Here is a 21,861-nt window from a genome sequence, read left to right on the forward strand (position 1 = left end):
CTCTTCTTGGTGTTTGGATATTTTTTCCACCAGTGTATGTAAGGAATCGATACGTTTCTCTGTAGCAACGATCGGTTGGATTTTGTGTTCTCTTATAGATATCTAGGCTTGACTGAACATATAACTGGAAAGCGTTCACGAGACGTCTATAATTATAAAACGAAGTGGTTGTCTGTCTGTGCGCGATGCCCAGCAAAATCTACAGCACGCAGAGATCTGACATTTTGAGGATAGGTAGATGGAAAGAGGTCCGAATGCACCTCGAAGACGGAATTTTCATTTTCGCTTTCGTTGGTGAGTTATGAACGAAAAACCATCGGAAAACGTGCATTGGGGTATGACAATCCAACGTGCTGTCACCAAGATTAAATGCATAGAGTCACTGTCGCTAGGCAACGTAATGTAGAGAACACAATATTCAAGGAGCCATTTTACGTCCAGGACGTAGGAAGCCATTTTTGGTCTTATATTGCGTTAGGGCATATGACGGTGTTGATGGTGATTCGTCCGTTGGATCGGGACGTAAAGTCTTGAGCTATTTGAGAGGAGTGGGCTATGTGCCGGCGCTGGGTTTCATCCTCTTCATTCTTACTATCATATAAAAACTCGCTACGAAGATTCATCTCACTTCATACCCAAACCCCGTAGAGAAAGGGGACAAGGGTTGGACACGTATACATTTACGGGAAACATATATGGCACAAGATAGACGATAATAATAAACAAGGAATAATACATATAACAGTCAATATGCAATTTTAAGTCCGTGGAATAGGAAGCCATTTTACTTCAGTCCATGATGTCTGTCTGTCTGTGTTCATGTGTGCGATGCCTAGCCAAATCCACGGCAAACAAAGATCTAAAATGTTTGTCAAAGGTGGGCACAGGTTTTCACCTAAGACGCATGGTTGTGTCTAAGAGCAATTCTTGCACCAAGACATGAAGCTGTCAACGTCATCAACAAGCAACACTCGCAAGAATTATCCGGTTTTCTATAAATTGAAAAGTCTATTGACACGACATGTCATGCAGATGAGGCTGCCAACTACACGACAGAGATTTTGAACAATTTGGAGTAAGCTGGAGTACCCTCGAACATCTTGGGTGGACGATTGTGGCACCATTATACTTCGGGGACATGAATCCTTCCCTCTGCAATGAAGACGGCTCTGAAACTGATGACGAATATTATTGAAGCCACCATTATGACTGAGCATGCCGCGGGCGAAGTAGTATTCTTCGGACCGTAGGTCCATTGAGTAGGAAGCTATTTTCGGTCCACGACACGAGGAGCTATCAGCCCGTAATATTCAGAAGTGTTTGTATGTATGTGTGCGAAGCCCAGTCGAGTCTACGACACACAGAGATCTGAAATTTTGACATAGGACAATCGTTTAAAGTTGTAGGACTCCATCTTCGAAAACGGTGCTTTTGCCATTGTCAACTGTACGTGGATTGTTCAAGAGTTCGAAAGGCAAACACAATACAGTATACACCTTACCTCCAAATGGAAGGACATTAATATAGTTTATTCCGAAGCTCTAAGGAAAGAATATATTATGTATTATTATAACATGGTCTTCTAATGGTTTTAATATTATTTGTACAATCCATCAACCCAGTATCTTAAGCACTGAAAGTAACAAAATAATAAAAATAATGTATTTCATGCAATTTGCGTCAAAAATATGTGAGTTAATTAATATAATGTTTTAATTTGCTTTTAAATAAAGAGTTTAGAACATCTAACGGTTGAATTAATAAACGCGAGCAAAGCCGCGGGCAATTGCTAGTATAGAATAAAGGTGTGTTACAGGTATTAAGTCTATATTTGATATTAAACATCTAGAAAAACTCTAGAAACCATTCAGTGTGAACTCTTTATCGAGATTGTGCCAATATCATGCTGTGCTATGAGCCAAATATGGACCTATCTATAACCTGAAAGTTTAAGGAGAGGATGTTGCGTTATTTTGGCCTCATTGCAAGAAGAAACAACTTCGAACTCTTGATTATAGAGGGAAATGAATTGTAAAATATCCGAAGGCCAATTTCCTTCACGCAGGTCAATATGGATTTGCAGTACAACAGACAAGTGATTTCAAACTGCATCCTGGCAGAAAATGATCGTAAGAACTGAGAAATAATTTAGTAGTCAGTAACCACAACCTTGGCTAGGAGTACGCAACAAGCAGGATGAGAATCTGTAAAGGCTATATATTTAAGAAAAGCTCTTCAGTTTCCAAGAACCGAGCTCGATAGCTGCAGTCGCTTAAGTGCGGCCAGTATCCAGTATTCGGGAGATAGTGTGTTCGAATCCCACTGTCGGCAGCCCTGAAGATGGTTTTCCTTGGTTTCCCAATTTCACACCAGGCAAATGCTGGGGCTGTACCTTAATTAAGGCCAGGACCACTTCCTTCCCTCTCCTAGCCATTTCCTGTCCAATCGTCGCCATAAGAGCTATCTGTGTCGGTGCGACGTAAAGCAACTAGCAAAAAACTTCCTTCCATCTCCTAGCCTTTTCCTGTCCCATCGTCGTCATAAGACCTATCTGTGTCGCTGCGACGTAAAACAAATTGTAAAAATAAAATTCGGTTAGACTGCTATACTTACTAGCTGGCACAAACTCCATTCCGAGGATAAAGCCTAAAATACAAAATTAACTGCCACCTCAGCATACGAAAGTTTTACAGCAGCAAGAGAGCAACAAAAAGCTCTAGAAAGTCTTGATTTCCTTCAATTACCTGTCATAAATACGTATGAATGGAAACAGTCTAATATCGCACAGCGAAACGAGTTCACCAGGATTTCTACGCTTGGGTTTCATTACAGAATCCGTGACCAGAGAGAATATCATCAGGTCTCAGCTCAATTTTGTAATTATTGACACGAATGGTTGCACTTAAACATTCTTAAATGCCAATGACTGCGTTGGATTTCGACCTCACAAACTTGATGAGAACGCTGTTAACCCTTTGTGGACAACGTTGCTACCAGTATCATATTATCAGCTGTCAAAGAAGGACAAATGTTTTACCCATTTACGCGGATCACAGAAACTTTTTATAACACGGCTTGTATCTTCTTTATACATGTACGCATTGTGTTTAACAAATCCATGTATTTTAGTGATATATCTGCATACTCAATTCATTAACGGGACGATGTAGCCCACGCAATATGAATTATCTCTACCCCCACGTCCCTTGAAATTCCAACCAATTGGCGCAGTGTCATAAATCATCCGCACGCCTGACGTTCTGATACAGCTCCAATCGCCTACAACATTTATCTTTTCTGTTTGAGCTCCTGGTGTCGTTGGATCTATTACACACCACACCAAAATTTATGGAAAGGAGTGTCAGGTATCCCTTTCCAGTCCTTCCGTTGATTAAAATGGTCTTTACCGAAATGCTGACAGAAATATCTGATACTACACGTTTATCTCAGCGTTTATTTAAATTGTGTTCCGTTGGCTATTTCTACAGTGAGTGATGAGTGTACAGTATTAGCTTTATGTATGATAGCGTGTGTTGTTGGCTGAGATATTATCGAGACAGCATTTTGCAAATAAAAATATATTGTGTATTTTATCTACTTTCATAAACATCTATTTTAAGGCACAGGAAAGGAATTTTATCCTGAAAGAAAGTTCTTTGATGTGTTAACACGAATGGTCGCACTTAAACGTTCTTAACTGCCAATGAATGCGCTGTATTTTGACCTTAAAACCTTGGTGAGGTTCACCTCATTGCTAAATGATTAACGTGCTGGCGTTTAGTCCAATGGGTCCTTAGATCCTATTCCCGGCAGGGCCGGGGATTTTAACCTTAAATGCAGGGGCGTATTCTCCTTGAATGCAAGGCATTCATTGCATGCGTTATGATAACACAAAGAACTGTCTGATGTACGATTTTAGGTTGTTTCAAGTCGAATATTAATGATTTCATCTCTCAGAAGTTCAAAAGGTCCGCGCAACTGTACTGGTTCCGTTGCTTGACTACGTGTGGTGCTGGTGTAGTCTCGCCGTCTACTCCACTCTCGGAAGAAAGAGACAGCGAATGGAGGAGTTACGGTTGTAAGGCATTCATTCTTAAAATTGCATTCGGTGGCAGACGTAGTTCTGAAACCCTCCGAACGATGTCGCTGCAATTGAAACTTGGTCAGAATTTGTCACCCCATACCCGTGCTACCCTCTGCCATCTGTTAGCAACTTGGAGAAAGTCGGCATCTTTACAGCGAACGGGACCAACAGATTACCCCCCAGCGAGAATCCAACGTGACGAAACTGACCAATGCCACTGGGGTGACTTACCTCCAGTGCTTGAGTTGTGGCTAACTAGTGAGTTAATTCATTGTGTTTTCGGTGTTTTATTATATTTTGCGCACATGCGGTATTAACGGATATAATTGTAAATCAGTTTGAAAAGCCATTTACTGGCCGTTCGCCTAGGGGCGCGCAGTTGTGAGCTTGCATCCGGGAGATAGTGGGTTCGAATCGCACTGTAGGCAGCCCTGAAGATGGTTTTCCCTGGTTTTCCCATTTTTTCACACCAGGCAAATGCTGGGGGTCACTTCCTTCCCACTCCTAGTCCTTTCCTATCCCGTCGTCACCATAAGACCTATCTGTGTCGGTGCGACGTTAAGCCAATTGTAAAAAACAAGAATACAATACAATAATCATCACCACCACCTCCCTTAACCAGCTCTTCTTCTCCCCTGACACCAACGATATTAGATTTTCCGATCCATCCGTTATTCGAAGGTTTGAATCTCTCGGTCTTTTCATTTCTGATTGGTGTTAAAAGGGAATCATACCCCAGTTGGACTTCCTCTTAAAAAAATGATCGGGCCGATGACCTTAGACGTTAGGCCCCTTTAAACAACAAGCAACATCATCATTATCAGTATCTTCAAGAATGAATTTTCGCTAATTCTTTAATTTATTGAATCATGCGAGATCACACAATCATATTCAGACCCACTATACGTTATAAATGCCATACCAAAACAATGATCACCCGGCGAGTTGGCCGTATGGTTAGGGGCGCGCGGCTGTGAGCTTGCATCCGGGAGATAGTGGGTTCGAATCCCACTGTCGGCAGCCCTGAAGATGATTTTCTGTGGGTTCCCATTTTCACACCAGGCAAATGCTGGAACTGTACTTTAATTAAGACCGCGGCCGCTTCTTTCCAATTCCTAGGCCTTTCCTATCCCACTTCGCGGTAAGACCTATCTCTGTCGGTGCGACGTAAAGCCACTGGCAAAAAAATGATCACCAGCAGCGCTCAGTGGTCATAGTAACAATACTGAGAAGAGAATATTATTAACTCGTCATTTCACTCGTCCAGATAGTCTTTTCATGTAGTGTTAACTAAAATCACTAAAAACACTCACTACATTCCGTGGTTTCCCATTTTCACACCAGGCAAATGCTGGAACTGTACCTTTGAGCAAGTTTCTTTACATTGTCGACATTGAGCAATGCTGGTTGCTGGTTGAACGACGCTTCTACAGCACCAAGAACCACTTGACTGTTAGTGACACGCTAACTCTTAGGGGCTTTCTACAACATACCAAAGACGTGACTGCCACAAGAGGAGAAATATTGGCTGCAAGGTGGATGATCCAAGAGACCGCAGCGACGGCGTGTTGACGTGAGTTACCGTGGAACTCAAGCATCCTTCGTGATAGTTTACCCCGTCAAAGGAACTTCACACAAGAACTGAAACATGTCACATTGTACTGTATACATCTGGACGTAATAATTAAATGCGAAAGTTGCTCTGACATTTTCCTCAACTTAGCAAATGCCTGCCTCAGACTGAACTGTTACTAAAAACAGCAACCTATGCAGTGATGCCACCTCTTGCCTGCCCGTCATTTACTTGCAGTGTTGCCAGCTCTGTCTATGTTTCAACTGAACAGCCCTAGTGGTAAAGTACAGGAATACTGAGATGGTTTACCGTTTTTCTCCATGTTGGACAGCAGCATGCCCTCCATGGCTGTCTTGGCAGAGCCCACCTCACTCAGCAGGTCGCTGGCGGCTGTCTTCTGCTCCTGCCAGGGTTTGGCGAGGGGTGACTCCAACACGGGATCGATGGGTTCCTGGGGGGTCATCAGGTGGAGAAGCACACACAGCTTAGGGTCGTCAACTTCGAGCACGGACAGGAAGCTGGGGCTCTTCTCCGTCAACGGCATCTGCAAACAATACATTACACAAGTTATTATTATGACTTGGATTTTAAGATAAGAGTCTAGTTTGTTAATAGGGATAATATAAAACTAATGCTTAATTATTTAATTATATGTAGAATTCGGTTGTCCGAACGTCATCATACGAAAAATAATATTTTAGGACCGTCATTGTGTTTGTTAACTTTTTAGTCCAAGCAAGATGTAATTTCCAAACAAAATACAAAGAACACAAAAACGCGATCATATATAATCGGCATTCAGCCGTCAGAGAGCACATATATGACAGTTCACACCATTTCACAGCCATCAACACGGAACTAAAAATTTTACACTTCGAAAATAACAGTAAATCTTTGAATAATAAGGAAGCCATAGACATTTACATCGCGAAGAAATATAACGAAAACAATCTGAACGAACATACCCTTTTTAATTATTCCCCTCTATTCACATTACTTAATTAACATCTGGACAACACTTATAAATTACCGCTTGATGGATCCCACAGGAGGTAATCTCTGACTTAAAAGTCTGGAATGTGGGTTAGGATATTCTTATCTGTAGTAAGTGCACCTGATTTACGCACCGTCCATCGCAGGCTCTGGACGATCTGTTATAGATTATCAAATATCACTAAATAAAACTCATAGAAACACTCCTAAAGTACTGTAATAATAATATTAATAGTAAATATAAAAAAAACAATAAAATAAATGTTTCATGTAATCAGAACATGAGTAAAAATTAAAATAACGTCTAATATTTGTATACATAATTTATTAAACCCACATTATAAACTTGTATTTATTCATAATACGTAATATATTATTAATAGAAGATATATGAAGAAAGTTTCAAAACGCACCGCCCCTAATACCTCACCGCCTCCCCCATCTCCAGGTTACAGTTGCTAGCTTTATGAGGAAGGTATCAACCGGCTCTCTTCCAACCAATATCATTACACGCGCCCCTCCCCTACCTCTGTCTCTCCCCGAGGAACTATTAGCTAAGCTCAAAACCGCTACTCTCCCAGGACCACAGATCTGTTATAGTGGGAGGGCGACAACAGGCGTTTCTTCGGCAGTGTAGATAAGTACAAAATATTTCATTGTATGGTGTTGGTCGTTTCCCATACAATCATTTTTTTGTGCTCACATATGGTTCAACTCCATATCATTGAAAAGTTTACACTACGTAAACGATACTGTGCATAAATGCACATAATTCAAGTGATTTGATAGAATCTGAGGATTTTCTTGTAGAACGAATCATGCCATTCTTTGTATATAATATGTGATTTTTACAGGCATGCTTGTAGTGTTTTAATTTGCATTTGAAATTGTTATGTGACAGACTGGACAGTTTTGATTACATTGTCTAGTGGAGATAAAAACCCCTTTGTATTGCCATTTAGAACGCCTGGAAGGTATGCATAGTCACTTAGCGGCGTAGAGGACAAGTTGCCGGCTTACTCCTAGCCATTCCAGTACAAGGACACGTGTTATCACTACTGTGGCCTACCCCTGCTAAATATTCCTGTTGTATCGATTACAATGCGAACGGACTTACATCCTCACCAGTTATTTATTTATTTATTTATTTATTTATTTATTTATTTATTTATTTATTTATTTATTTATTTATTTATTACCGGGCTGAGTGGCTCAGATGGTTGAGGCGCTGGCCTTCTGACCCCAGCTTGGCAGGTTCGATCCTGGCTCAGCCCGGTGGTATTTTAAGGTGCTAAAATACGTCAGCCTCGCGTAAGTAGATTTACTGGCACGTGAAAGAACTCCTTCGGGGCTAAATTCCGGCACCTCGACGTGCCCGATAACTGTAAAAGTAGTTAGTGGGATGTAAAACCAATAACATTATTTATTTATTTTATTTATTTATAAACATTAGTTGCTGGGAAGGAGCCTCCGTGGCTCAGGCGGCAGCACGCCGGCCTCTCACCACTGAGTTCCGTGGTTCAAATCCCGGTCTCTCCATGTGAGATTTATGCTGGACAAAGCGAGGGCGGGACAGGTTTTTCTCCGGGTACTCCGTTTTCCCTGCCATTTTTCATTCCAGCAGCACTCTCCCTGTCTTTTCATTTGCCAGTCATGAATGAGTGCGACAGGCTTCGGCAATCGGCACACTTCCTATCCTCGCCGCTAGATGGGGCTTCATTCCTTCCATTGCTGACCCGGTTTAATGGCTGGAAACAGGGTGTGGATTTTCATTCAATACTTGTTGGGAAATTATATTATTAAGTATTGTGTCAATAGAATCTGTTTCATTTCACACGGGGGTCTTAAAACTTTTGACCTCTCCTGTAGCTGACCCGGCGCTCGGCAGTAAATTGAATGGAAGTGTTTCTACCTCCAAGCAAGGCTGCACAATAGTTGTTAATGGAACATCTTGTATCGTTCCGACGAATCTAAGCTCTTTCATCCCTTCTCATTTTGTAGGTACACAGAACTTCTGCTACTCGCTTCACAACTTTACCATTCCTTTTTCTATCGGAGCACTTGTGTTTGAAAGCATTTCTGTTCCCTGCTTTCCACTCGCGGTAGTTGCTTTGAGGAGGAGACACAGGTACTGTTAATGTCATGCGGAAGGTTATAATCTCAGTACGCAATACTGTCACAGTGGCTTTGTCCTGTAAAGTTCAGATGTTGTGACCTTTGACCTCAATTTGCAATCTCATGTTTTTTCCTCCAACAGTAGAAGAAAGATAAGGTAGATGGTAATGCAACTGTTTTACATGAAGTGATTTATTATTTTTGTGTGTACTACTCCCTAACTATATCTTTTTCTGTTCGTTCTTCTTATTCTTATTCTTTTCCCTAACCTGACCCTCTTTCTCTTGGTTTCAGTTCTTAAGAATTTGATTTTACGGCTCTATGATAGACTAAAACTCACACTTTAAGATAAAAAATTAGTCAAATTTTCTTTAGCACATGTTTAGACCTATTTTGGCCATCAACAACCAATTTATAATTACCAAAAATTGGAATAACATCTTAAAATCTGTGAATGAATAAATACAATTATGAATATCACCTGTGGGTGAAAATATTATTTATGAAGCTGTAAAGTGTCTATCATAAAAACCTTTTGCTTCAGGCCTAGTTAAAATTCACACTAAAATTGTTGAAACTTCTCTCGTGTTGAGACGTTGGTGTGTTATTCAAGATGGTGTTTCCAAGTTCGTTCGGTGTTGAATGAAGAAATTTCCCTTTTCCTCGGCCCCATCTTATATCTATAAGATATTGAAAGGTGGACCTGTAAATTAACATTCTCAAGAATTGAAAGCAAGAATTTGTAAGTCAATACGGAACCGTTACATACTGACCCTCTTTCGGTGGATACGGTAGAACACGGTGTCCCCTGTATGTTGTAAGAGGCAACCAAAAGGTGGTAATTCCCCCAAGGAGCTCTCAAAATCGCAGGGTGGTATGGTGATGACGGGCCCCTATATGAGTCTCATATTTACTTGTGCCAGGCTCCTAATCGTAATCTTTCCCATCTGACCTTCCTTGGTCAATTCTTGTTCTCTCCCACCGAGGAGCTACTAGGTTTACGAGGCTAAAGCAGACCTTAATTATCACATTCTTCGTGGCCCTTTCTTTTCTTCATGCCTTTATTTTTCGAAAAGTAAGACTTTTTTCACATTTTTTCTCTGATCAATGTCTGGAGAGTTTGGCTACAGAGTTGTTCATTGCGAGTCGCACAACGGTTGCCGTTTTCTCTGTCGGTAAACGAGAGAGCAGTCGCCGTGACATCTTTCCTGTACACCCGTATAAAATCCATAGAAATTAAACCAGGGGGGAAAATTGAGTACCTAGGTGTAATAATTAGTAAGAATGCTTCTTGGAAAAATCAGTGTAAGAAGGCAAAACTTAAAGGAAGAGGAGCGCTTGCTGTAGTAGGAGTATTAGAAAAGAAATTTCCAGACGTTAAATACAAAATTCAGAAAACGGTGTTTAAATCACTGGTAATGGGCAAAATGCTATTTGGGGCTGAAGTATGGGGAATGGAGGAAGGCAGGAGTGAACTAAACCAGGTGGTGGCGAAATTTAGCAAGATCATGATGGACCTACCGAATTGTGCAGCCAATGCCGGGGCCAGATTAGTCTGTAAAGAATCGATAGAGGTTGAAATTGCTAAGAGGGTGTTCAAGTACTGGATGAGATTGGAGGAAGGTGGAGGAGGGTGGGGCGTTAGTACAAGAAACGCTTAATTTTCAGAAAGGTATGACGAATGAAGGTTACTGGGTGAATAAGTGCCAAAAATGGTTACAAAAGATTGGATTGGGGGTATATGGAGAGGTCTGGGGGGATGGTAGGAATAAATGGGTATGGGAAAGGATAAAGGGAAGACTACTAGATATTGAAAGACAGAGCTTAATAGAGGAATGTAGAGAGTGAGTCTCTTTATCAGTATTAAATAAATTGGTGGAAGTAATAAACCCGAAAACGGAGTTTGAGGGTAGAAGGGATAAGAGAGGTTTGTATTGATGGGTATTGGGTCTTCCGAGGAATAGGGGGTGGGTTGGTAGTGAGAATAGGGATAGATGTGTGTTATGTGGAGAGAAGTGGGAGGACCTGCATATTTTTAATCAATGCCGACCTTTGGCGGAGATAAAGATCAAACTACTAAGTAAGAAGGAGCTGCATATGGTAGGGGAAAGCTATAAGATAACATCTTGGTTATGTAGAGAGTGGGAGAAAGGAACGAATATAGCGAAATTCTTAAATGTGGCCAGAGCTATATTTATAAAGAAATTGAGGGAGTAACAGGGGTTGTGCAGATAATGTGGTTCGTGCTGAGGGAGAAAGGGGGAAGGCATTCTGCTCAGAGGAATGGATATCCGCCCTGAGCAAATGCGGGAAGGGTATCATGGTAATCATGATATCAGAAGAGGGGGCTGTAGTGTTAGGGGAAAGGGGGAGAACACCTTGCCCTGTGGAAAGGTGATCCGCCTGGGGCAAAGGGAAAGCCTGAGAAAATTAGGTAAGCGTTGAGAAAAAGGGAGGTTGAGTAGGTTTGAGGGTAGTGTAAAGCTTAGGTGGAAGTAAAAAAAAAAAAAAAAAAAAGCGAGTTGACTGAGTGAACTAATGGACTTGGAATGGAGTACTGTCTGTTGGTGTGTAAATGAGGAGTGAAAAAAAATGGATTGTTTAAGTGTATTTGTGTGAGGAGGGAGTATAAAGAAGGTATATGTGATAGAATTGTGATAGATTAAGTGGGAATGTAGTTAAGGAGAAAATGTTGGCAGTATGGAAATTATGAAAGTAGGTCAAAAAATTATTTTAAAAAGAATTTAAATGGTGTAGATGCCTTGATGAGGGGTGTAAAAATTGAGGGATTCTTGATGTTTATGTATTAAGTTTAATAGGATGGAAGAAATGGGATCTAACAGTTTGATGTAATTGAGGTGTTGTAGACTGAGAAGACGGAGTGAACTAATGGATTTGGAATGGAAACTGTTTGTTTGTGTGTAAGTGAAATGTTTAAAAAAAAAGTCAAATTGTTTTAAGTGCGATATAAAATGATTGTTAGTTGATGTTTAAGTCTGAAGCTTAATAAGGTGAGTCGGTTTGATATATGAAGTGTGGTGCGGTAGGTGGAGAAGACTGAGTGAACTAATGGACTTCGAATGAAAAAAGTTTGTCTGTGTAAAAAAAAAAAAAAAGTGTTAATTGTTTTAGGTGCGTTGATGAGGGATTTTAAATGGTTGTTAGCTGATGTTTAAGTCTTAAGTTTTTATAAGGTGAGATGTAAATAGCGGGAGTAGTGCGTGAGAGGTGAGGGTGACGTATCAAGGGAAGAGGGAGGGGTGGGGGACTTGACCCCACTCCAAAGAAGATAGACTTGAGCATGTCCGCACGGAAATGAAAAGGATAGGGAAGGTAGTGTGCTGACAAGGGACAAGAGTATGTGTGACGTACATAGCGGAAGTGTGTTGCAGGCCACCTGTTGGGTCTGGTTTCAGCCAGGGTGGCTTGTAACACATGATAAGGAAAGGAACACAGTGTTTGTCAGCGAGGGTCGGTGAGATACGATACCAGTTCTCACGTGGCAAGGCTGGTGGCTGCTGTAGACGGGTTGGTGGGCGTGTGTTCCATGCCAGGGCTGTTGCAGCGACCAGTCTAATTATTTTTTTATTATTTTTTTTAGGTGGTAGTCAGGGGTTGGGCTTTGGGTAGTTAGTAGTGCGGTATCGTCCTGCATGTGTGCTGGCTATCCGCGTACGTGTGGGATGATACTGAGTAGATGTAGAGGTAGTAAATGTAGTTAAGTAGTTTTAAGAGATATGTAGTTGTTATTATTGCTTGTTTTCCTTTGTTTCGCTCTGTCTGTCTTTATTGCCTGTAAGCCGATGGTGTACACTAGGGTGGGCAATAAAGATATTTATGTATGTATGTATGTATGTATGTATAAAATCCATCACTTCAATAAATGGATAATCAGATTGAAAAATCAATCAATCAATCAATCAATCAATCAATCAATCAATCAATCAATCAATCAATCAATCAATCAATCAATCAATCAATCAATCAATCAATCAATCAATCAATCAATCAATCAATCAATCAATCAATCAATCAATCAATCAATCAATCAATCAATCAATCAATCAATCAATCAATCAATCAATCAATCAATCAATCAATCAATCAATCAATCAATCAATCAATCAATCAATCAATCAATCAATCAATCAATCAATCAATCAATCAATCACCCCTATTTTAGCCCGTTCTAAAAATGATTTCAGAGAAGTTAGACATTTATTGATAAATTATTCCTGTCCCTAATTCCCCTTCTTATAAACGAATATTAGCCGCAATTTGTCCTCTTGACTTCTAAGTTTATCTTCATGTTATGTTTCTTTCTACTTTAAAAAATCCATTCAAGGATTGTTCGTCTACTAATTTAATAATAGCGGAGAGAAAAGTACAATTAACGACAATGCTGGAAGTAATGAACGGTACTTTTACATATGGATATAACATGAACATTCAGACAAAACAAAAGTAATGGTGATACGTAAGCAACAAAGAAAGATAACGATAGCTCTGCGAGGGAACCAGCTCAGTAACGTTGAAGAGTTTTCTTTCTTAGGAAGCAGAATAACAGCTGATAACCGAAGTAAGACAGACCTGGTCAGCAGAATTAACCAGGCAAATATAGCCTTCAATGAAAAGAGAAAGCTCTTCACATCTAAAAATACCAGCTTAAATTGGTTAAGGCAGAGCCTATGTATGGAGCGTATTTCTGTACGGAAGCACTACGGGTGGCAGAGAGGAAGGTCTTTTCATAATGGTGCTATAGACAAATACTGAAAATTCCTTGGACAAATAGAGTTACTAATGAAGAAGTAATGACCGAGCTCGATAGCTGCAGTCGCTTGAGTGCGGCCAGTATCCAGTATTCGGGAGATAGTAGGTTCAAACCCCACTGTCGGCAGCGCTGAAAATGGTTTTCCGTGGTTTCCCATTTTACACCAGGCAAATGCTGGGGCTGTACCTTAATGAAGGCCACGGCCGCTTCCTTCCCACTCCTAGCCCTTTCCTGGCCCATCGTCGCCATAAGACCTATCCCTGTCGGTGCGACGTCAAGCAACTAGCAAAAAAAAAAAAAAAAAAAAATTTAAAGTGAAGAAGTAATGGAAGAATTTGAGTAAACCCGAGCTTGTCAATGAATGTGAAGGAAAGAAGAAATACATGGATTGGACATATAATCAGACATGAGAGTTTACTAGCCTTCATACTGGAGGGCTCTTTGGAAGGGAAACAATTGTAGGGGAAGGCCTGGACTGGAATATATTGGTCAACTGGTGGAGGAGCTGAGATGTCGATCTAATGTAGAACTGAAAGGTATGGAACAAAACCGGAACCTTTGGAGAGCTGCTGTTGCAAACCAACCGTACGGTTTTAAACTATAATAGTAGAAATGTAATTCCGAGCCACGTCGCCACTAACAGCTTGGAACATACCGGCCAACCGAGCAGCTCTTCACCTGACTCCCAAATCTTCCAAGCCCAAAATTTACAACATTTTAGCAACGTTGCTCTTTTATCCGAAATCATCCAGAACAAATCCTACTGCTTTCACTTCGAATCTTTTCCAGTTCTTGAATGAAGTAATTCTGGTGACGTACCCGGTACTTCTTAAAGCGCCGGGCTTGTAATGCACATTCTTTCATGTACCCCTAAAGAAAACCACCAATTGCTATGCCAGCTAGTCAGAAGATATATACCAGGGCCTCTCACACGCCCAAAATCTCACGCGTGAAAACCGACCGAGGCGTAGAGACTCCGTGCACTGTATATCGGTCCGACTCGGCACAACTCGGCTTGACCCGGATGGTGTAGTGTGCTGAGAGCGACGAAGCGTTCGGTGATCGACGGCTTGTTTATCAGTGAAATATATAAGCGCAAGCCAACAATATAAGAATGGAGTAACCTGTTTCGAAGAGAGCAAAGACTTACGAAAGACCATTTCAATCGAACTGGGAACTTTCGTATTTTTTTCACAGTCATGGCGATAAAGCCAAATGCTTAATCTGTGGGACAATAACTACGTGACCATCAAAAAGATCTACTTTTCAATACAAAGACTTTGCTCGAACTCTACGAGAAATTGTCGAAGGAAGATTTTCCTAAGCTGCATCGAGAAGCAGCTAAGATTATTTCTATGTTTGGTTCCACATGCATATGTGAAAGGCTTCTTTTTCGGTTTTGGCTTGTAGGCCTACGAAAACTAGATTGCGTACGAGTACTTCAGTTTGTAAATTAAAGAACGCTCCCAGAACTGCTGTCAGTCGATCCTTTGTTCCAGACATTACTGGTATAATTGCAAAGACAAAAGGAAAAGAAAGGCTGGAGAAAATAAATTTTCTCTTCAAACGAAATGGAGTCTTATAACACCAGTAATATTGTCCCATACCACTGAGTGCCTCCGCTCACCGCACATAAACATTTCGCAGTGAGGGGAGAATTAGCGGGGAAGGTGAAGAAGGCGGAGACAGGCCGAACGGGTGAGAGAGATGTTGGGAAAGAGGAGTGGGGTTTGCACTCTGATCAACCTAGCGAAGTCATGTCGTGCACCTTGTGCCGTGCAGTACACCGGCGCACGCACCCTGAGAGACCCTGATATATGCGGTGAAAATCTTAGGTGAGCCACCCAGTCGAAATAGTTCGCCGACAGACTCACTCATCAACAACCAGCCAAAACCTCTGTCAAGAAACGTAAAATTTCTTATGCCGTAAGCAAGAGATAAGTAAGGGTTTTTCTGCGTGCAAATTTGTGTTTTTGTTTACAGAATACCCACATCTTACGAGTCGTTCAAGTTAGAGATCATATCTTCACCTTAGTATTGTAACTAAGTAACTTAACAGTAGCATTGTTGTAGAAACCATACTTGAGAATTTCCTTGAACACTCATGATCTGAGGAAGAATACATGAAAAGAAATGCATTGAATCGGTGTAAAACATGCTGTATTTTTCGGTATTCTCAGAATACGCTTGCACAAATGATTTTAAAAAAAATTAAAAACAAAACATCTAGTTGTTGCACTGGTGTGAAATTTGAGAGATGTTGGGTTACCCCTTATGATTTTTTTGAAATGCACCATACGCAGTATTAAACATATCACCGTATTAGTTACAAAAACGTGAGCTTTAAAAAAAATAGAATAGTATACAACTTCCGTTGTTGATGTATGATAGTGATCCCAGTGAGCAAGTGGTTGCGTGGTTTGTGTCACGTAGCTATCAGCTAGCATTTTGAAGGCAGTGGTTTCGAATACTACTGTCGGCAGCCCTGAGAATGGTTGTCCGTGGTTTTGCCATTTTCACACGAATCACATTCGGGGCTGTGCTTTAATTAAGACCATGGTCGCTTTCTTCCTTCTCCTAGACATTTCCTACCCCATCGTCGCAATACGTGTTACGTTACACACATTTTTGGATGACCCCCAGACATATTTTTGTCAAAAAGAAACCACTTTTCTCTTTGCGAAAAATCAGATGATCGTATTATTTTACAGGATGATTCAGCTAAGTTGTCCATCTCCAATTTCTTCTGATCCGTTAAAGATATAGACATCCTATTTTCAAATTCTTAAATTGTATAAAGGGGATCATAAAATACCGTCCTATTCCTCTCGATCACGTACGTAAGAACCGACAAACCGGTAGCAACTTTGTTTTTTAAATGGGACTATACTAATTTCACCCAATAGAATAATTAAGAATCGAGCAACAAATTCAGCAATGTGCTTGGTTTGCAAATCATACGAGTACTTTTGGAGATATTAAAGGGTCTCATATGTGTATGCATTAGCTTTTTTTGCTAGTGGCTTTACGTCGCACCGACACAGATAGTCTTATGGCGACGATGGGATAGGAAAGGCCTAGGAGTTGGAAGGAAGTGGCCGTGGCCTTAATTAAGGTACAGCCCCAGCATTTGGCTGGTGTGAAAATGGAAAACCACGGAAAACCATCTTCAGGACTGCCGACAGTGGGATTCGAACCCACTATCTTCCGGATGCAAGCTCACAGCCGTGCGCCCCCTAACCGCACGGCTAACTCGCCCGGTTGTAGGCATTAGACTCGCCTAGATGTCCGGCGCATAGTTCTTGTGCTTGACTCACACCACACCTACCTCGCCATTATCTCGGGAGGGACCGGAGGTAAAAACAGTATGATGTAGGTCTGCAGCATTCTGGAATTACAAACTTTTGTTTCATTGCCGTTGAATCACAAAAAGACCAGATAATACAGTGGGCGTGGCTGACCATCAAACATTTTGACAGTGCACATACCATCACAATATGCTATGTATGGAATACGTTCGGTGTGCGTGTTTATTAACAAAGCGTGAGTCATGTAGGAGGGCAATGCACTGGATCACAGCGAGTGGCGCATCGCTTTTTGTCTAATACCCACACAGACGAAACCCTTTAATACCTCCAAAAGTTCTGTTCGGATTTGCAAAATAAGCACATCACTAAATTTGCCGCTCTATTCTTAATTCTTAAGATATTTGAGATGGACAGCTTAACTAAATCACTCTATATATCTCGGTTATGGCCATCCATTAACGCCTGCTAATTTCAGATTACCACCAGCCACAAGAGATAGCCTGTACGGTTGCTAGGTAACACTGTCTGGCCATCCATCCATATCAGGGCCACTCAAACGCGCAAAATCCCACGAGTGCAAACCGAGGCACAGAGGTTCCGTGCACCGTCCATCGGTCCGATTCGGCTCAGCTCGGACCAGCGTTTTGAATCGGGGCGACTCGGCTAAGCTCGGCTAAGCTTGGCTCAACTCTGCTCGGTTGGTGGAGCGTTGCAGAGGAAGTGAGGAAGGGAGAGACGGGCGGAGTGAGCGAGACAGGCGTAGGAAAAGAGAGAGACAGCGCTATTGCTTAAAATCCAGAAGTGGGGATCTGCACTCTGGTCAACTTATCAAAGTCGTCTTTTGCACCTTGCGCCGTGCAATGTACCGGTGCATGCACCTTGAGAGGCCCTGAATACCTTACATCACAGCCTTCAGGATTACTAGGGTCACATATTTTATGACTAACTTCCGTAACGCAAATTTTCAGATGATGAATGTTCTGAAGTGGAAACTGAATCCAGTGGCATGAAAAGGACAATGCCACGCATGGCCTTCTAAGAAGATGGAATGACTACGTCATATTTCAGTCAGTATTCGCGGATGTATTGTAAAAAGCACCGTGCAAACCAGTGTGCGAATTGTTCCCGACGAACGAACGAACACGTCATCATACAGTTAGTGTCTGAAAGGGGAGAACTTGCTCTAAACGAGGTGAAAAGAAGTAGACAGATTGCTCCTGATTGAAGAAATAGGTTTTGTGTAGGTGTTATTTTTGTGTCTGTAGCAAAATAATAAGTGCAAAGTGTAGTAAAGTGTAGTAGTAAACATCAAGAAGTTTTATTTTAAAGTAGGTTTTGTGTTTCTATGGTTAATGATACGCGGATAAAATCCTCTGCACGGCACGGAGTCAGCAAACCCAGGGTCCTCCGAACCAAAGGCCAATACCCTGATCATGAAGCCAAGGAACCGAAAATTAAATTTTATTTTTAATATTCGGTCCCCAGTAATGGCGGTAGTTAGTTTGAGAACAGGTGGTCTGTATTACCGTCCAGGAAACGCCAAGTGCTAGCAGAATTGATTTTCCTTCCCCGGGCAAGCGCTTGGTCGTTCAAGGTCTTTTAATGGTAATGCTTGTAAGCAAGGCGATGGTATCAATTTCTTTTGTCGTTCGTCCCACCTGTGACATGATGCAGGAGGCACTGGGTGTTTAAACAAAGCAAATACCTCTCGCTGAATATTTACCATTAACGGGGTACGCTCTCGTACCCCAGACCGCGGATTTGAATTTGTTTGAAGTCGGTGGATTGTTGAAGAGAGAAACTTTGTGTCACACAAAGAATGGAAGTGCTAGTAAGTTCGGCTCCTAAATTTATTCCTATCACCTATTTAGTCTCTCTGTTCAATTTTCTCGATTCTTCTTTTAGGACTTGTCAGGTAATATCAACAGAATAATTTTGAAAATCTTCACTCCCTTGTATGCATGTTTCATCCTCTTCCCTAAGGGTGGTTGGATCCTCAACAGTTCCGCCATCAGCTGTCATAGATGAGCTAGGCATCACTGAAGAGGCGTGCTAGGGAAATGATGAGTGAGGTAGTTTCCCGTTGCTTACCGCACTTAGCCAGAAATTGCTATTACATATGAGTCTGCCAAGCCCAATAAATAAATAAATAAATAAATAAATAAATAAATAAATAAATAAATAAATAAATAAATAAATAAATAAATAAATAATATCGTGTGGCTATTTCTAGCTGAGTGCATCCCTTGTAAGGCAGACCCTCCGACGAGGGTGGGCGGCACCTGCCATGTGTAGGTAACTGCGTGTTATGGTGGTGGAGGATAGTGTTATGTGTGGTGTGTGAATTGCAGGGATGTTGGGGATAGCAGAAACACTCAGCCCCCGTGCCATTGGAATTAACTAATGAAGGTTAAAATCCCCGACCCAGCCGGAATTGAACCCGTAACCCTCTGAACCGAAGGCCAGTACGCTGACCATTCAGTCAACGAGTCGGACAAGTGAACTCGTGTCCTCATCCAGAGGTGATGCAGCTCATTTTAGGCACACCCCCAATGGAGGCGAGCTTCATGTACCATTTCAACCCCATACCAGCCCTTCTGCCATTCTTAAATTTCTGGCAGTACCGGGAATCGAACGCGAGGACGGCAGCTAATAACAGTAACCGTTAGGTTACGGAGGCGGACGCCAAGCCCACTGAAATGTATACATCACCCGATCCTATGAGCGATATTTTCACACCATTCATAGCGGGGACTGGTTGCATAAGGAATGGCATTACTAGCATTGCTCATATCTCAATCACTTTCATATTATCACAGCCAAGGGTGAGACTGAGACTGGTCAATGGTAACAAAATTGCTCTAGCCTATAACAGAAGTCATAGTGCACTCTAAATACTAGGTCCCGCCGGCAAAGGCGTAGACTCCCTTACTATTATTAACCCCAAAACCCTCATAGCACTACAGTCCTTGAAGGGCCTTGGCCTACCGAGTGACCGCTGCTCAGCCCGAAGGCCTGCAGATTACGAGGTGTCGTGTGGTCAGCACGACGAATCCTCTCGGCCGTTATTCTTGGTTTTCTAGACCGGGGCCGGTATCTCACCGTCAGATAGCTCGTCAATTCTAATCATGTAGGCTAAGTGGACCTCGAACCAGCCCTCAGTTCCAGGTAAAAATCTCTGACCTGGCCGGGAATCGAATCCGGGGCCTCCAGGTAAGAGGCAGGCACGCTACTCCTGCACCACGAGGCCGGCTTATTATTATTATTATTATTATTATTATTATTATTATTATTATTATTATTATTATTATTATTGTTACCGTGTTTTAGCGGTAGTTATGCGTAAAAGAAGGTGCGGGTGTGAATGGGTTTCAAGCTACGAAATTATAGAGCATGTAAAATTAATTTAAAATTTAACAAGGTTATATTTCCTTTTCAAAAACAAAGCAATAACAGACATGGCAGGTACAATGTAGCAAAACAAGGGGAGTTACAATATTTACAGGTTTTGGGCTTCACGCCCTGACTTCAGCGATCAGCTCAGTTTTACCACAAACACAAGTTTTAACAGAGGGGCAGAAAACCCCATTCATCCCTAGGAGCCCCTGGCTCCGAATTACACAGAAAAGCCTCCACGAGGCATATGACACTCCATTTCAAAAGAGCGATCCGCTCTCAAAATTTAAGCCTCTCAAAGGCCACACCAAACTCTACCTTCAAGCTGTCCTCTAAGGACGTATTCACAGGGGTAAAATACCCAACCTACTGAGGTCTATTGAATGAAAAAGAAAGTTGATTACATGATCTCTAAAATAACAATTTGAGAGGAGGCTAACCGCACTCCTGATACACTTTGTTTAAGACCTACTTGGCACTAGGCCGTTAATACAAGGGCTAATCCCATACTACGGAGGTGACTTCAGAAAATAACAATTTACATTACATCACGGAAGAATTGGTTTGAGAAAATAAGTCCACCTCAAAACAATATGAGTGGGAACTCGAGAGGGTTAGCACTCTCTATCCCAATATGTGGTTTAGAAGATAGGATAGGTACCAGTAGTCTTTACATTTTAAAGGAAGGTTACATGGTGGAAGGCCTAGAACCCGCCCCGAAGATTAAACTGCTGAGCAAGCAAAGAAAGAAGTTATTACTTGGCCATTACCTTGTTGTTGACCGCCGCCGAGGAAAGAGGCGCTCCCCGCCTCCTGCTATGTACTTAATACACTGAAAGATGGAACAGAAGTGGCCTGGAGACCCTAAAATCAGCAGTTTATATCCTCTCGCGGAAGATTCTAGGCGTTAGGGGAAATAAAACACCCTCCCACAAAAAATTTTATTGGCTAGGGAAAAGAAACCCCTACATAGAGGAAAAAGAAACACATTATTGGTGGAAAATTAATTAAAGAAATTCGGGATTGGCTAGATCCAAACTAAGGGGAAAAAGAGGGGTATACAGCCAACTTAAACAATAACAGAAAGAAATTTAGCAAGGAACAAACATTAGAAATAAAAATTTCTTCAACAAAATAGTTCTTTGATTTCGCACTAGGTTGCACTATTGTAATTCTTCAGTAGTGTCCTCTAGAAGAGAAAGTTCACACTTCTTACTTCAAGCGAGACAAAAACACATCAAAAGTGACACAGTTCAAAAACTCAAAATTTTCCACGTGGTGACATCTTCTGAGAAAGTAGAGAATTAATAGAATAGATAAAGTTCAACCTTCCTCCAGAAGAGGAGTTTCAACTGGCGCAACTTTTAAATAAACGGTGTAGAGGTGTACCGCCCGGTACAGACCTCCCCCCCCAAAAGTTCCTCCAGGGGTGACACATGAAATCAGTTTGAAACAAAGTCCAAGTAATGATGTTGATACGAAGATAGATAGCAGAAGCATTTACAAGATTTCTTAATTCAGTTTCAAAATATTGTTGTTGCAGGTGAATGAAAGTCTTTATGTTTGTAGAATTTGAATTTCTGAAGATAAACTTTTAATACTTGAAAGGTGAAGAAAAATT

The 21,861-nt window shown here is 41.5% G+C and overlaps 1 protein-coding gene across 2 annotated transcripts in view; it reads right to left on the bottom strand.

Annotated features, from left to right (window-relative positions):
* LOC136867000 (uncharacterized) overlaps positions 1-21,861 on the bottom strand; it is a 238,447-nt gene that overhangs the window by 64,591 nt on the left and 151,995 nt on the right. For both annotated transcript variants that reach the window (XM_067144098.2, XM_068226993.1), the window contains exon 2: positions 5,967-6,201. In XM_067144098.2, the coding sequence (XP_067000199.1) occupies positions 5,967-6,201 (235 nt within the window). The remainder of the gene's footprint in view (positions 1-5,966; positions 6,202-21,861) is intronic.

This window comes from Anabrus simplex, chromosome 3 (assembly GCF_040414725.1).
Source record: "Anabrus simplex isolate iqAnaSimp1 chromosome 3, ASM4041472v1, whole genome shotgun sequence".
In the NCBI taxonomy this organism is placed as follows: domain Eukaryota; kingdom Metazoa; phylum Arthropoda; class Insecta; order Orthoptera; family Tettigoniidae; genus Anabrus; species Anabrus simplex.